The 17,519-nt window shown below is 40.6% G+C and overlaps 1 protein-coding gene across 1 annotated transcript in view; it reads left to right on the top strand.

Annotated features, from left to right (window-relative positions):
* The window catches only part of ppp3r1a (protein phosphatase 3, regulatory subunit B, alpha a), a 60,995-nt gene that overhangs the window by 15,829 nt on the left and 27,647 nt on the right, over positions 1-17,519 (top strand). Inside the window, exon 3 of the mRNA XM_037698045.1 lies at positions 6,421-6,460. Coding sequence (XP_037553973.1) covers positions 6,421-6,460 — 40 coding nt within the window. The remainder of the gene's footprint in view (positions 1-6,420; positions 6,461-17,519) is intronic.

The raw sequence follows: 17,519 nt of genomic DNA, 5'->3' as shown, positions 1-17,519 counted from the left end.
ATAGTCAGTGGATGACATAAATACATGTACTAACTTGGTGAGTAAAAAGAGTAACAAGAATTAATTTGGGTTTTCTTTAATTGTAACAGGGTTTTCCCTTTGCACTTGGTTTAGCTGACGGTATAAAATATATTTTTAATTTGAAAACTTAAACTAAATAAGTTTAAATCTAAAATTCTTCACAAAGGGGCTTTAAGTACAGATTTTTTTTTATGGAGAGCAGCTGTCGGTAGATGACCTGCTGATATTTTTTTGTTTTTCTGTGGACTTGGCTACAAGAAGATCAAACTTAGCTGCCAGTTTTCCAACAAAAGTCTGAATTTGGCATTCCTCAGACCGATTGCTTGTTGGCCCAGAGGATCTTTGGTTTTGCTTTAGAAACCCAACGCCCCCGACTTCCGATGGAGCGAGCACCTAAGATGGTGGCGTGAAGGAATCGATGCAAAGCCGTTCACTGTACCTTTCATTAGCAATGGGTATATCCTAAATGCAGAGTTTGAACATGTGGAGGATTGTGACTACAGATTAATATGCAACAAGTCCAGAAAACCCTTACGCAGTACTGTTTGAGAAGCCTAACTCGACAGACCCGGGAGAGCACAGAGGAGTACATGGTGGCCACTCCAGACCCACCACAGATGGATACCACAGCAGAGCTGACGAGCATTAAAACACTGTTATAGAATATTGCTTCCAGGATACGTCTGTTAAAATCGGGCTTGGATGCAGTTCAAACAGCAGTGGAAAAACTGGGAGCTCGAATGGCTGAGACTCGTATTGCAATACTGGAAGATAAAGGCCAAAGTTGGGACGTCATGGTGGACACAGCCACCAAAACCATCGCCCAGCTCCAGGAGAAAATAATGTATTTAGAAGATGCTGGCCACCGTAATAATGTCCACATAGTGGAAGGTGCTGAAGGGTGAGACTTGCAAAAGTTTTCGCAGACATTTTGGGAGGAAGTACTGGATATCAAAATAGGTCAGAACTTTGAAATCAGGCAAGCCCACAGAACAGGTCAGTAGGGTAACGGAGACCGGCATGTATTGGTGCGTTTGCTGAGGTTTGGAGCCAGAGAATGTTCTGTTCTCCGGGTACATGAGGGGTTTAATATCAGCTAATATACAGTTGTGTGTATGTGTGTGTAAAGCGGTCACTATGTGCATGAATCTTTTTTTTTTTTTGACTAGAATATAGTGAAGTAAAGGATATCCAGGTCCTGCCCAGACTTGGGACTCTTGGTTGCTTTAAGTACACACTCATTTAAGTTCTGTATGGGGGTGTATGTTCGATATGGGCAAAGGGAGTGGTGTTTGATGGGTTAGGTCTTTGAATTTCACAGATGTGCCATTTTTTTCATTTTGTGGGTGCTCTATTCTGTTGACAGGGTGGGGCGCCCTCCTTGTATAACAGTAGGGGAAACACTGCAATGAATGGGTGGGAGAAATGAATAAAAATAGCCAGCTATGAACAACTGATTTTCAGATTGAACAATGAGGAGGAGAGATTCATTGAACTGTGGGGTCCATACATGAATCTTGTACGAGATGGAAGACTTGAGTAACAGAATGGAGAAATTTCCTGGTGGATGAGAGCTGGGGCTTGTCTGTGACAAAAGTCTGGGGATGTGGGGAAGTGGAGTTTGTGGGGGAGGTGGGAGGGGTTAAACTTGTTTATGTATGTTTTTTTTTTTTTAATTATTATTTATATATTTTAATCTCTTTTTCTGTCATGCTGTGTTGTTGTGTTTCGGTCATTGTTTGTGTTCAGACATGTTGGTTGTTTTGCTGTTTTGTTATAAAGCAATTAAAAAAAAAAGTAAATTACAAGAAACCCAACACCCCCACCTCTTTGGAACTGGGCCTCCTTGTTGGCTCCCACAGCAGCGATCAGACTGGGTTGGTTGACACTGCAGTGTTGGAAGAGATGGGATGCGGATGCAGTTATTGAATATGAGCCAGCATCATAGTGCCTTTCAGTCTGGAGAAGGCATCATTTATTTAAAGAGCATTTATGTAATTCTTTATTATTTGGAGCAGTATGTATGTACACGTCTTGAAAAATGCTACAAGTATCAAACTCGAGGTGGATCAGTGAAATGGTATTTATGAAAGGTAGCTGCAGTCGATACTAATTAGGCCTTCACCATACATGACTGACTGTTAAAACAGTGAACAGGGAAGGGCATTTTCTTTGTTTAACATATCTTTGTAACACACTTGATAACTTTATGGTGAATAGTGGAGGATAGAAAATGAACGCATTTTAGAATACTTTTTATGACCACTGCACCACTTTGTAAAGCTAGAGTGGGACGATGTATAGTATGGATCGTGTTAGCTTAGCTTCATGGTTGCTAACAGCGGCACTAAATGAACAATCCCTGCTCCACTCGCAGTTTAGGGGCTGTTCACACAGCGAATATATTTTGAGTGAAACCGCTCCTTTCGTTCTGCGGTTCAGCTGTTCATTTACACACTAGTCGCCCCCCTCTTTGAATCTGGAGGTTTATCAACCCACCTCAGTGTAGAGGTTTGTGAGGCAGCTTCCCACTGTTATGTATACAGCTCCCGCAGAGCGGTGAAAGCACATGCGCACAGGTGTATATTTCACTCGCGGCGCGATGGCATATTTCTATCAACAATGGCGACCGAGTATAACACTGCTTTCTGTGCTACAACTGATGGAATATATTTTGTGTCTCGTAGTTAATCTATGCCATAATGTAACTGCTGTGACCGACATCTGTGTTGGGAAGAGACACCAGTCAGATCCAGTTCTAATATCGCTGAACGAGACTGTCGAGGCAGGCGTATATTTCACGTGTCGCGCTGGACAAAAACATACTAAATGTGCCTAATAAAACAGTATTTCTGTTAGTTGTGGGATATGTAATGAAGCTATCTGGACATTATGTAATTCAAGTTGTGTGATTTTAAACAATGCAAAACATGTTGCATGTTGTTAAAGTTGAAAATGAAGACACCAGGTTTAATTTTTATTTTATTTATTCGACATCACAAATTATGTCACATAAACACTGCTAATTAACTTGAACACTATTAAAACACATTAACTGAACTGTAAACTGAACTGGACCCTTCTTCTCTGTTGTCGTTCTGACTACTGACACCATGTTGTTTATCTGGCTTGTTTAGGCTGTCACTCCTTTGCTTAATGTAGCTTAAAATATTGAATGGATTGGAAAAAAGAACTGAGGGGAAATTTAAGTGAATAGTTGATCCATCATCTCTCTTTGACGTCGTCCTGCACCGCTGAGGTCTCTGCTCTTTCGGAACCGGTTCGCCTCTGATGGGGAAATGGCTTCTCCTTGCAGGAAAAATAAAAACTTGGTAGTTGTGTAACCGAAGTAAACACAAGCTAACATTATTAAGAATGTTGATTTACCTGCTGTAACTCGGCTACTGATTATCACCCGAGTAGAAAGCCCAATATCATCCTCGTCAGTTCTGGTCCGCTCAGTGACCGGTGTCGAGCTGTTTGATGAAGCGGTCCAATTGGCGTCAAATCCTTTGACTTGTATCCAAAATCCATCTTTAACTTGTTGTTAAGTTGTTATTAGCTGGGCTTTCAGCCCAGAGGAAAGTCCTTCCTAAAGGTGCATTTACACCAGCCCTGTTTAGTCCGCTTTAATCGAACTCTAGCTCGTTTTCCTTGAAAGTCCGACTCGTTTAGGGAGGTGTGAACGCGCCATCGAACTCTATCACGGAACAAAAAGGTGAACTCTGGCCCGGGCTAAAACCTAGGTCTCGGTCCGGTAGAAGCGAACTCCAGCGCGGTTCGAGTGCAGTGTGAATGTAAACAGACCGGACCCCGCTCCGCAGGGTAAACAAACACGCATTGCTCTGACCTTATATGGAGCAGTCAGCTGTCTTGTGTGAAAAACAATATTCTCCAGGGTCTTCTGTCTCATCTTGTACTCATGCTAAGTCCATTTTTGAAAAATGACAAAATATAACTCCTAAAACTGCTAAAACTTGATGCCACTTCGTTTTTATTTTTATTTACAGAAGAAGAAGATGTGTCTTCAGAGGTTTTTGTGTCGTTTCTTTCAATAGTTCTTGGTGCAGCGCCCCCACAGGCGAGCGGGGGAATAGGTTGGTTCAACAGGTTGACTCGACTGCACAGTGCAGTGTGAATGCAAACTCACCAGCTCAAATGTAAATGAAAGGTCATGAATATTGGTCCCGAACCGAACTGAGTCTACCGGACTCAGTAGACATTCACATTTTCTTAGTGTGAAAATGACCTAAGAGTAGTCCCAGGCAGCACGCATGCACATTAGGTGAATGTACAAAATTCACAGCGCCAACTCATGACCCGGCATAGCAACTACAGTGTATTTGGGGGATTCATGTAAGCACGAAATGTAGCCAACGCAGATTTTTTTCTTCGAATCAACATCCAAAAAAAAAAACTGTTTGTGAACAGCAGTTTTCAGCTTTTTCCACAGATTCTCAATTGGATTCAGGTCTGGACTTTGACTTGGCCATTCCAATACCTGGATACGTTTATTTGTGAACCATTCCATTGTAGATTTGGCTTTATGTTTTGGATCATTGTCTTGTTGGAAGATAAATCTTTGTCCCAGTCTCAGGTCTCTTGCAGACTCAAACAGGTTTTCTTCCAGAATGGTCCTGTATTTGGCCCCATCCATCTTCCCATCAATTCTGACCATCTTCCCTGTCCCAGCTGACGAAAAGCTGGCCCAAACCATGATGCTGCCACCACCATGTTTGACAGTGAGGATGGTGTGTTCAGGGTGATGAGCTGTGTTGCTTTTACACCAAACATATTGTTTGCATTGTGGCCAAACAGTTCGATTTTGGTTTCATCTGACCCGAACACCTTGTTCCACATGTATGGTGTGCCACCCAGGTGCTTGTGGGTAACTTTAAACAACACTTTTTATGGATATCTTTGAGAAATGGCTTTCTTCTTGCCACTCTTCCATAAAAGCCAGATTTGTGCAGTGTACGACTGATTGTTGTCCTATGGACAGACTCTCCCACCTCAGCTGTAGATCTCTGCAGTTCATCCAGAGTGATCATGGGCCTCTTGGCTGCATCTCTGATCAGTCTTCTCCTTGTTCAAGATGAAAGTTTAGAGGGACGGACGGGTCTTGGTAGATTTGCAGTGGTCTGATACTCCTTCCATTTCAATATGATTGCTTGCACAGTGCTCCTTGGGATGTTTAAAGCTTGGGAAATCTTTTTGTATCCAAATCCGGCTTTAAACTTCTCCACAACAGTATCTCAGACCTACCTGGTGTGTTCCTTGGTCTTCATGATGCTCTCTGCACTTTGAACAGAACCCTGAAACTATCACAGAGCAGGTGCATTTATACGGAGACTTGATTACACACAGGTGGGTTCTATTTATCATCATCAGTCATTTGGGACAACATTGGATCATTCATAGATCCTCACTGAACTTCTGGAGTGAGTTTGCTGCACTGAAAGTAAAGGGGCCGAATAATATTGCACGCCCCACTTTTCAGTTTTTTATTTGTTAAAAAAAGTTTGACGCATCCAATAAATTTCGTTCTACTCCACGATTGTGTCCCACTTGTTGTTGATTCTTCACAAAAAATTAAAATTTTATATCTTTGTTTGAAGCCTGAAATGTGGCAAAAGGTTGAAAAGTTCAATGGGGCCGAGTACTTTCGCAAGACACTGTAGGGGCTTGAGGGCTTGTGCAGTATCTTAGTTTTTCCAAGGAGCCTCATTGGTCACAAACTACAGAAGAGGGTAGTGGTGATAGATGTAACAATCCTAAGTGACTGTAATGTCAGGAAGTCACAGCACAAGATAAATAAATGCCATGGGCTGTAAGTGGAAATGAAGGTGTGGAGAGTGAAGGCCTCAGTGGTGCCATTGGTCTTCAGAGCACTCTGGGCTGTGATCCCCAACCTGGAAAAGTCGCTCCAACAGATCCCAGAAACAACCTCGGAAACCTTTTTCCAGACAAACAGATCTAGGAACAGCCAAGATACTGCACAGACTCCTCAAGCTCCCACAGTTACAGGCATTAGCAGAATAAGCTGTACCCAAAAATATATTTGTACTCAAAGGTCAGTTATCCTGTCTTTATGCTGATACAATCACACAGCTGTCAAATGAGACTGAGCAGCCTTTACTGATGCTTCTGTAATGACCGTACATTCAGATATCTGAATTGCATTATATTTTTGGCAATAACACTGTTCAGAACCGTTAGTTGCATTTTTTGTCATCTCTTGATTAGATTAACTACAGCTCTGTCGGAGTAAATATGGGAGATTTTAACCTGTTGTGTGCACAACTCTGTTAATTTTTTTTTAACACTTCCACTGTAAACGTGGATATCCTAAATTTTATTGGTTTAGTTACATAACTTCCTTTTTTCTGTCTTTCTCAGGGAAATGAAGCCAGTTACCCCCTGGAGATGTGCTCACATTGTAAGTATTTTGAATCTGTACTTTCTTCAAATGTAATGAGAATGATGGTCATTTTATTTTGAAGTGTTTATTCAGTATAAGATTTTGGTCTGAGTTGTTGATTAGCAAGAACAGATCCTAGTTTTTTATTTTTTGTTTTTCCCTAAAACAAGAGAAACATTGTAGATTTGTTTCTTTGTGTCCATGAGCGCCACCATATGTAGTTTTTCTGGTGTTGTAAATGTATAATTTCTTGGTAAAGCCCATATTCAAATTACTTATTTATTTTAGTATCATTTGGCAGTTATTTTTAATACATTTATTTTTTAACTCAAATTAAAGTTCATATTCACAGGATAGCTGTCATGTAGGGGTGTTAAAGTTGTTTTGATGTGTATAAAAATGACTTATTTTTTAACATCTTTCATTTTTTCTACATCATTGTACATGAACTTAATGTCTCAAGTCCCTTTGGGTTAAAAAGTCCTAAGAGATGCAGATTTCTCACCACCTCTGGTGCAAATGGATCATTTTACACTTCAGGGCCAAACTGTAAGGATGAGCAGTGGCTTGTGTTTTAATGAGCACTGAGGGACTTGCTGCTGCCTGGACTGATGTCATAATGCATTTACACAAATGATAGTTTTTACATCAAAGCTTTGACAGTAGTTGGTGAGACTTTTGGTGTTACACTTTTAAAAGGTATGTAGGAGGCAGAGGTGAGATTTAACTGTTCTTTAAAATGATAATAATCACCATATGCTAAAGTCTTGATTCAACTACAATTTTTATTTGTTTTAGAATAAATTATTTTAAATCAGAAGCTGTAAAAAATAATTGTAAATGAGGATTTTATTTATTTACCTGCCACTGAAGGAGAGTGATTTGCTTTTGTGCATGTCTATACCAATAGCAAAATACCTCGCGTATCACTGAGTGGATTTAGATAAACACATAAATGGCTATAATTCAGTTTTACATATATGACTGAGGGAAAAAATCTCTCGCTAGCTTTGCAGACGTTTATCCAGCAACCAGAGTTCAGTGCAGTCCCTCTTCCTGTAGCCAGCTGCAGTCAGCAGCACAGACATGACCCGTGGCTATCGGCAAGTCGGCCTCCAGATGGAGATAAGATAATGTTTTGTGCATGTTGTCATGGCAGCAATGCCAAGGAGGCACTGGGAGACAGCGAGACGGCCTCCGGGCTGAGATAAGATTGTTGTGGGCGTGTTCTCAAAAGCAGGAGGGAAAGATGTTCTTAGCCATCTCAGCCGTAATATAGAACCACAAAAAAATATTCATACCGGAAATTCTTTAACAATGACCTAAAGTTGGATGTGGTAATAAATGAGCACGGTCCTAAACTCATACTTTGAGTACAACACACTGAGCATAATTTAGCTTCAAACCTTTCATTAGATGGATGGAATTAGCTTTTAGGAGTCCACCTTGTGTGTCTCTTAGCATAAGAATGATCTCATCCCTGAATGAGTTTTAATGACTGTCAGAAAAGTAATCATATGTACAACTGACAGCCTTTTGGAGTTAACCCAACTAAAGATGGCCACTACAGCTAAATAGTCTTAGCCTACACAAAACAGCTGCTTATTAGTAAATTTACAGATATTTAGTTTCATTCAACCTTTATTTAGTCCAGTAATTCTCACTGAGCCTCGAGGACTCATTTATAGGAGAGACCTGATTTCAACAAAGAATAATGACAACAATGGACAACAGCGACAACAATAAACGGTTATAAAAGGCATACAGATTTTATTTTATTTTTTCAAATAAGACGTCAAAAAATAACAAACAGCTAGATTATAAAGCGAATGTAGAAAACTAAAAACAGGAACATGTCTGCATTGGCCCCTGCCAGGAGTCCAACAGATTTTTAAAGCCATTTAGAGATTTCAAGGTCGAGAGCTTCAGATATTTTTGTAAGATATTACAGGAAACAGGAGCGGAGTAGGAGAAGGCCCTTTTGCCAAGTTCAGTCTGCACGGAGGGAACACTGCAGGTAATAATGTCCTGAGAGCGCACGCTGTAGCTGCACTCACACAGAGACGTGTAGGAGGAGATGTATGAAGGCAGCAGATCAAGAAGTGATTTAAAGATGAAAATGTATCGGTGAGAGAATATGCATGAAGTTAATGATGTCCAGTTAACCAGTGAATACAGGGTGTAGTGATGGGTACGATAATCACAGCCAGTTATGAATCTTAGTGCACCATGTTAGTTAATCATGTTAGTTCATCTTAGTTAAAATTTGGTGTGATAGTAGCGGACAATCTTTCACAACACATACTCCAAGCACTGTTTTTTTCATTATATTGCAAAATTACCTGATATTGTGCATATTTTCAAGGTTTGGTCAAAAGAGCTACAGCATTTCTTAACGGGTAGACAAAAGGAATTTTCCGGGTTGTCCAGTTGATAAACTCTTGTTGTCCGCTAAAATGTTTGGTTGTCCGCAATCTTTACAATGAAGGCAAAAAAATCTCAAGAAAAAATGTAATTTAATAAGTACATACCAGTGTTCCCCTACCATTATACAAGCGGGACACCCTGCTCCGTCAACAGAACCGAGCGCCCCACCTCGGCACTGACATGGCGCTAAGTGCAATACAGGCGTGCTAGCTAAAAAGCTAAAGGCAGTTCTTCTCTCGCACTGAAATCCTCGCTTCTCGAAACCTGTCGACACAGACGGCAGGTCAGACGTGTCTTCCACCCCCCACCCCCGACAAAAATCACAGATGAGATGAACGCACCGCCATGACAAGTTATCCAGGGGAAGCACTGCATACTATATACAAAGTTTACTAAATCCAAATGCTCTGTCAGCCATCTTGTGGACGGCTTGACATTTGCAAACTCCTGAGTGGTAGCATCTTACAGGAGCTTCTCGAGTGGAACTTCCTCGCTCTCCTCTTCCTCGTCATCAGACTTTGCAAAAGAGGCACTCGCAGCATATTTAAGGCAGGGATTAAAGCAGAAATAAATATTTTGACTGAAATTTTTTCTATATCTAGAGGTAAGCACCCCCCCACCTCCTTTTTTTTTTTTTTTGCCAGACACAGATTTTTCCCTTAAAATAATTAATACATTCAAAGGAATTATTTTACAGGATTTCAGCTCATAGTAATTTAATCTATTTATTTGATCATTAATGTGGGTGGGAAAGGTGAAGCATACACACCTGCCTCCACCCTCATTTGTCCCACTCTGGGCCCTTGAGCAAGGCCCTTAACCCCACCATCTGCTCTCCCAGGCACCCCAGATAGCAGCTCTCTGCTCCACACAGAGAGCTGTGGTAGCTCGGTGGTCTGTGGTTGTATCAGTAAGGGCATCACATGTAAAATTAATTGCCATGTCTTTGTGCGAGTTAGTTTACTGAGGCGACCCCTGAAGAAGGGAGCAGGCGAAAGAAGAAAAGGGGAAAAAATACATAAAAATTTCATCATTTATTAAATTACATTTGTCACAGTATAGTTAACTTGCAGTATGATTCTAAATATAATCAAGTTTAGCTCATCCAAACAGCCCAAATATGTTGTTGCTTAAACACTGTGTAGAAATGACCTGATGCATGCTCAGTAATCTAGATAAATCTAATAAGGTTGAGTCGGGTCCTCTGGGTGGATTCTTCTTTGTGGAAGACTTGAATGTGTAGTACTGAATTTAACAGATTTGTTTGATAAACTACACAAACCTGAAATGGGCTCTCATGGAGAACTTTGTTCGTTTGGGGAATGAAAATAAAACGGGGAGACACATCTTTGTCATAATCTGGGGCATATAAATGTTTATTTTAGTTTTAATATTGTTTAATTAGAAGAACTAAAGCTGCAGACACTCCTGCGCTCAGCCTGTGTCCGTGTTTCCTCTTTTAGATACAAACGTCCTGGGGATTGGGGGCACAATATGGGAGGATGGGGCGGTGGAGCGCTGGTGTATCAGTTCAGGGATCTCCCACGGCTGCAATGAATTGGTCACATGCGAACACATACGTGGACGCTCAATGATTTATTACACCATCACCTTCGGTTAGGATAGCGGGGGTGTCCTCGTTGGAAAATGGAAATCGGGTTGTCCGAGATGAAAATAGTATGTCTTACACAACCGCTTATGTCCACCCCTGCTTAACTTTTTTATTTTTTTTAATTATTATTAACCTGTATTTAAACCAGCAGATCCCAATTAGATCACAGATCTCTTTTGCAAGGGAAACCTGGGCCTGAGGGCAACCTAACACGTTTTTGGACTGTGGGAAGAAACCATGGTACTCTGAGAAAACCTACACAAAAACGAGGAGAAACACGAGCAGACGTTGACCTGCCCCAAACTCTACACAGAGAGACCCCAAGTCCAAACTGGGGATTGAATCCAGTACCTTCTTACTGGGAGGCAACAGTGCTAGCTACTAAGTCATCATGCTGCCCAACTATAAGACAATTTTAGTTTGAAACTCTGGCATGAAAAGTGGCAGGCAATATGCATTATTTCAGTGAGTGGAGGCTGTTATTTATATTTTGTTTCTTAGTTTGTGCAACAACTTATTTCATTGTCACGTTTGACACAAGGCATAATAAAAAAAGGACTGTGGACAGAACAGCACTGAAGCTTGTCCATACTTAGTGGAGGACAGGACCTTGGCCTGCCTGGCCTTCCAGGCATCCCTCAGTATTATGGCACCACAGAGAGGGGAGGTGAATCATGACCGTAAACTGAATTAATCGAGGCTCTCGGTGCTCTCTCTTTAGATCGTCTTTCCTTTTCCATCATGCATGTTGTGCTCACCCTGCCTGCACTGTCCTGTTATCATTGTGGTTTTTATTGATTTACTCTTGTTAACTATCTTGTGCCCTGTTTTGCTATTTAGCTCTACAATAGACACCAAGTCCAACTATTTGAATTGAATAAAAACAGAAAATAGTTTTATTACTGATATTTGACTTGGGAAAATGTTTGACAAAACAGGCAAATATTGAATGCAGCCATAAAATAATTGAGAAACTATTCCTTTCCCCCAAAGGGTTTTAGAAGGCATTAAGAAAAAAATGTCTTATTTCTTCTCCCTCTTGACGTTCTTTCATTCTTCTTTTGGCTCTCTTACTCTCAACCAGTGGAGCAGCTGTTTAACTTATCAGATGCTTGGACAGGCAGAGACTAGCTGTGAAGATGTTTGCTCTGACCCACTTGCTGCACCTTACTGACCTCAATGTGACATGAACCAGTAAAGTCCAGTTCCTGAACCTTTTACTTCACAGCTCTGATGGTTGATGTCCTCATCAGCATGACACTTTTATCTTCCTGTTCTGAAAGGCTTGTACATTATGTTAACTAATATCTGGTAAAGTTAAATGGCTTACTTGTAAAAGCACATGAATTTGTGCATATAAACCACACAGACACACTCCTCCCAGCACATGCTCATTTTCAGTTCACACTGCTGAAGAGCATGCATAATTTCACTCTGTGCATCCTAATCTCAAAAAAGACGAAGAAAAAAAAAACTGCATGCCTGAAACTGTTGCAAGCAGCCACCCATAACGGGTGCGGCCACCCATAATAAAAATAAACGGCGGGCAGCTTGCTGGAGTTCCTTGTTGCTAGGGGTTTCCCTGAGGGCGGGAGCCTGGGCCTCTGTTGGTGTGGTGAGTTGGGGGTTTTCTGATGATGGAACAGCTATAAATACACACCATCAATGTTGTGCCCTGCTTTGTGCTCAGTTTGGCCCATGGAGGCAAGCTGAACATTTATCAGAGTACTGGTAATCAGTCTAATGTACAAAGTGCTAGGCCCTCCCTGTAGTGCACACTCCCACTACAGCCTTGTTTCACTTGTGACCTATTTAAGACTGAGAAGGTTTCTGTTTGAGAGCAACTTTACTTGAAATGCCCTAATTTCAAACTTCATTATAAGTTTTGTGCAAACTTGTAAGGCAATGTTCGTGTCTGTACACGGTGACACTTTAACCCTAAGCAGCCTAAATTGGTTGATTAGAGTTTTATTTCACTGGACTAACTGTAGGAGACATGTTGAGAACTCCGAAGTAGAGAAAAATCTAAGTGCTGTTTGTTGTCATCGTATGTTTCCATACAATGATGATATTAGTTCTCTGCATTTAACCCATCACACCTGGGATACACCCAGGTGGAGCAGTGGGCAGGTATTGAGTGTCCAGGGCGCAATTAGGGATTGGGTGTCTTGCTCAGAGACACTGCAACATGTGGGAATGGCGGGGAGTTGAATCGTGACTTTCTGGTCCCAAGTCGGCTGCCTTGCCTCTACCCCATCTCAGTCCCTCCAGTCTTATTGAGTTCTGGGTGTGTGTGACCAGAGTCATGTGACTGTTTTAAGAAGCCAGCTTTTGTAAAAAATTAAATTTAAACTGTTGATTTTAGCGCAGAGTCCAAAGTTGTCTTCTAAACTGTGCACATTATTTTGTTGCCCACCTCCTCCACATGTTGCCCACCTTGGCAACTTCCACTATGTTTTATTTAATCTACTGGAAAACACTTAGGAATTGAATTTGGGCACATTTAGACTGTTCTGTAATCGTTTTGGTTATTGTCAGTGTGGTTTTTAAACATGAACATTTGGGGCAGTAGCCTCGATTTCTTATCATATGCGAGTCCTATGCAGGTGCTAAACTACAGCTCTAACTCCCTTGAATTTATTGAAGATAAATCAAGTTAAGTTTGAGATCCATGCAATGAACTCTGCTGCTGTTTGAAGATAAATTTTATTGCATAACTTTTTTATGCACCTGTGGCAGACGTACTATAGTATTGTTTCCATTTGTAAACTTTTGCATGTCCCATCCGTGTCTTCTGATTTGCTCAAGATCATTTAACAAAACTTGATACACATTTGTACCAACACTAGACAACATTTCTCTTTGTCTGAGCCACAGCTGTAAATTGGTGTATACCAGTAACAGTTTGTCAACGGGCAAATAATGTATGCAGTATTCCTGTTCTTCTTTCAGCCTCTCCCCTTTTCAGAGTTCGCCACATTGAGTGAACTTGCATGAAAGATTTGGCAATTGTTTCATGCTGGATACCTTTCATGACGCAACCTGGGCTCAAACCCACAGCCTCAGTTTTACAAGAGCACGGCACTGACAGACCGAGCTGCCACAACTCTAAAAATATAATAAATTGAAATCAACAGGTGTGATGTGCACAGCAACATCTGATCTGTTAAGGCATTGTGCAGTAAGTGTGAGACTAGGGGTGGGCGATATGTCTCAAATATAATATATTTCAGAGCATTCTGACAATAACGATAAATTTCATGATATAACAAAAAAAAACATAAATCATAGTTATTTATTTGACAAAATTAACATAACGTGTTACTTTGCAGTCTTATAAAAAAATAAAAAAAGGGGTAATTTTACTGAAATTATTTTATTTAGTAAAGTATTCAGTCTCAAAGTATAAAAATAAAAATGATCCTTCTGTTATTAGATTGAAAAAGTCTGCACAAAATATAGATCAACAAAATCCACCACAAAAATTAAAGTGCAGGTGAAGTCTCCCAATATAACTAAATGAAATGAAGCTTAAAATCTGTTGAGCATAAATGTAACAAAATGTATGTTGCCTTTAAATGAGCTATAACTTCCAGAACTTGTAACAAGGTGATCAGCTGACCCTGAAGCTTGTGGTGTTTCAGCTTCCTCTGTTCCTGCAGGAATGATTCATTTCTCTGATGCTCTGTCTCTGATCACCTGACTCTGTTCTTGGTCCATGGACTGTGGATCTCAAGAGACAGTTTAGCTGCGCGTGTTTGTACCTGCAGTTTAGAGCGGGGGAGACGCAGCCCGCACCGGCAGCCCAGAGCGGAGTGGGGAGAAAAAATAAGACCGAGTGGCAGCTTAGAGCTGGATGGCGAGACAGCTGAGCTGCGCGTTTTGTTTTTAGCTTTTTAGCTAGGTGTAATGCTAACTAATTAGCATTACACCAGTACCGACAGGTGGAGGGGGAGTGCACAATTCGGTGTGGTCATTCGACACGCTCAGTTCTGTTAAAGGGGCGGGGCGCCCTGACGTATTACGTCATGAAATTAGCATATCATGATATCATTCATTTGCCCGGGCAAGCTTTATTTACAGATACTATCGTGAAAATATGATATGGCCCAGCCCTATGTGAGACGCAATGTTGAAAGTGTAATGAACTAAGCCTCCAGTCAAGACCTGCCTCTGAAGACCTTCATGGGACAGGAACTGTTATTTCATTGATTTGAATCCAGAAATACAAATTAGCTCATCCAGAGACTTTCTAATTGTATCCTGAACTAATCAATTGAAAGAACACTCTCTCTTTCATATTATCATTACTATTTTACAATATCTTGATAATCAAAAGTGTGTTTAGTTCATATCATTTTAAATGTTGAAGTGAACCACTCATTTTAAATCAACTGTGAAACAGTATTAATGATTTTTTTAATCCGCATTCAAAGTAGAAATCAAGTTAAATGTCTGTTACAAAGTAATTATGCATTTTTTGATCTTCCGTCTGAAATGAGAAAGGTGTGATGTCGGTCAAAAGTCGGAGACAGTCGCAAACAAGTTATTGGAACGAACTGTCATGTTTTTAAACCTCTCAGACAGAAACAAGATAAACTGGCACCTGTAAGTCTGTCATTTCTCCAAAACATTTCTCTGTCTGTTCCTAAACATCTCCGCTGTTTTTCTGACTTGTAGTGACCCTCTGACGTCACTAAAACCACACCCCTGTTGGTTCTTTCAACCAATCAGGACTTCCTAAAAGTGACCGGAAGCAGAACTCTTTAAAAGTCGACACTTCCTAGTTCCAGTTTGTTCTGGGGGGAGAACAGAAGTTCGGGGAGAGAACAGAAGTTCCGAACAGCAGGACAGAAGTTCCAAAAGTTCTGAAGTGCTGGAGTTAGTTGGGAGTTCTTCCGAGTCTAGTTGGGATTATGGAATCTTCCACATCTGAGTGGAACCTATGACGGACTCACAGCTCATGTGAGTCCACCCGTGAGGTGAGCGTGTTGTTGAACGGAGTACCGTCACTACTTCGGACGATTCTCAGCCATCCTAAGGAGATGCTGAAAGGTAGCGTTGAAATGGAACTCCGTACCGGAGCTGACCTATCTTCTGCAAAGGTAACGAGTCGCTTCACTACCAGTGTACCGAGGCTGAGCTGGGTTCGGATGGAGGGTGCCGTTCTTCGTCAACACACTTTCCCTCATCCATCTTTTCCCTCCATTTAAACTCCTTCATTTCCCATCTTTAAAACTCTTCTCTCTGCCAGTAAAAGATAAGCTAAAAGTCTGCAGACATTAATTTAAGATCTAAGGATATGTCTGTTGTTTTTATTAAGTAAAACGTGCCAAGTTTTATTAATCAGAGCCGATCAGAATAATCAAGTGTACAATGTTTTGATGTTCAATTTTGATTCTGTTAATAAATGACCACATTTATTTTGATGGGTCAAAGAAAATTAACGTCTCATGTCACTGATTAGACCATCTCCCACACAGTACCTCTGTCACATATCTGTCAAGTAGCTCGAAAAAGAGAGAACCCGTTATTAAATATTGATTGTAGTGGAGCTTCTAAGCTAACCTAACCCTACATCACTACAAAAGCTAGGACGTTTTTTTCTGGGACATTGATTGCTGTAAAACAGTTTGTTGACAGATGTACAAAGCGCCATATGCAATACTCCTGTTTGAACATGTTCATATGCAGTACTCCTGTTTGAACATGTTCAAAATTCAAGTGACATGACTGCAGGCTTCTGCAACTCACAGGAGGAAATTTGGAACTTTTGCAAGCATTTTAAGATGTTTTGGAGTTTGATGTTTGCACTCTAGTCACCAATTGAGATACTGGCTTTAGGAATGCCAACTTTGTGTTATTTAATTGCAAGGTTTACCCATGTATGGCACCTTTTTAAAGCCATTTTTCTACAAAACAGCATCCAGAAGGACCATCACTAGCAAGTGTGAACACTTGGAGAACAGAAGAAAAAAGTTGAATTATAAACTGTGGCTCCTATTCTCCATAGAAGCTGAAACAGCTTTTCTTCTGTCTGTTGTGAACTATGTTGTGGGTTCAGAATTATAATCCGGAGGTTTGTTGTGCTCAGAATTGATATTATATAGTGTTGCAAAATCTTTGCATCACCCATATTTTAAACTTTCCTTCCCCTCATAACAAAATGAAAAGAATGAGTTGCTCACGCAAACATCATTGGACATTCCATATTTTTCATATTAACAAGTATACAGGTGCTGGTCATAAAATTAGAATATCCTGAAAAAGTTGATTTATTTCACTAATTCCGTTCAAAAATTGAAACTTGTATATTATATTAATTCATTACACACAGACTGATATATTTCAAATGTTTATTTCTTTTAATGTTGACGATTATAACTGACAACGAATGAAAACTCCAAATTCAGTATCTCAGAAAATTAGAATATTGTGAAAAGGTTCAATATTGAAGACACCTGGTGCCACAGTCTAATCAGCTAATTAACTCAAAACACCTGCAAAGGCCTTTAAATGGTCTGTCTAGTTCTGTTGACTACATAATCATGGGGAAGACTGCTGACTTGACAGGTGTCCAAAAGACAACCATTGACACCTTGCACAAGGAGAGAAAGACACAAAAGGTCATTGCCAAAGATGCTGGCTGTTCACAGAGCTCTGTGTCCAAGCACAGTACTAGAGAGGCGAAGGGAAGGAAAAGTTGTTGTAGAAAAAAGTGTACAAGCAATAGGGGTAACCGCACCCTGGAGAGTATTGTGAGACAAAACCCATTCCAAAATATGGGGGAGATTCACAAAGAGTGAACTGCAGCTTGAGTCAGTGCTTCAAGAACCACCATGCACAGACATATGCAAGACAGGGGTTTCAGCTGTCACATTCTTTGTATTAAGTCACTCTTGAACAAGAGACAATGTCAGAATTGTCTCGCTTGGGTCTGCTGCTGAGTGGACCAAAGTTATGTTCTCTGATGAAAGTAAATTTTTGCATTTCCTTTGGAAATCAAAGTCCCAGAGTCTAGAGGAAGAGAGGAGAGGC

Source organism: Nematolebias whitei, chromosome 1 (genome assembly GCF_014905685.2).
Source record: "Nematolebias whitei isolate Nwh7 chromosome 1, NemWhi1, whole genome shotgun sequence".
Lineage (NCBI taxonomy): Eukaryota > Metazoa > Chordata > Actinopteri > Cyprinodontiformes > Rivulidae > Nematolebias > Nematolebias whitei.
Note: the sequence above shows the minus strand (reverse complement) of the source record. Positions and strands in the feature narration are given on the sequence as shown.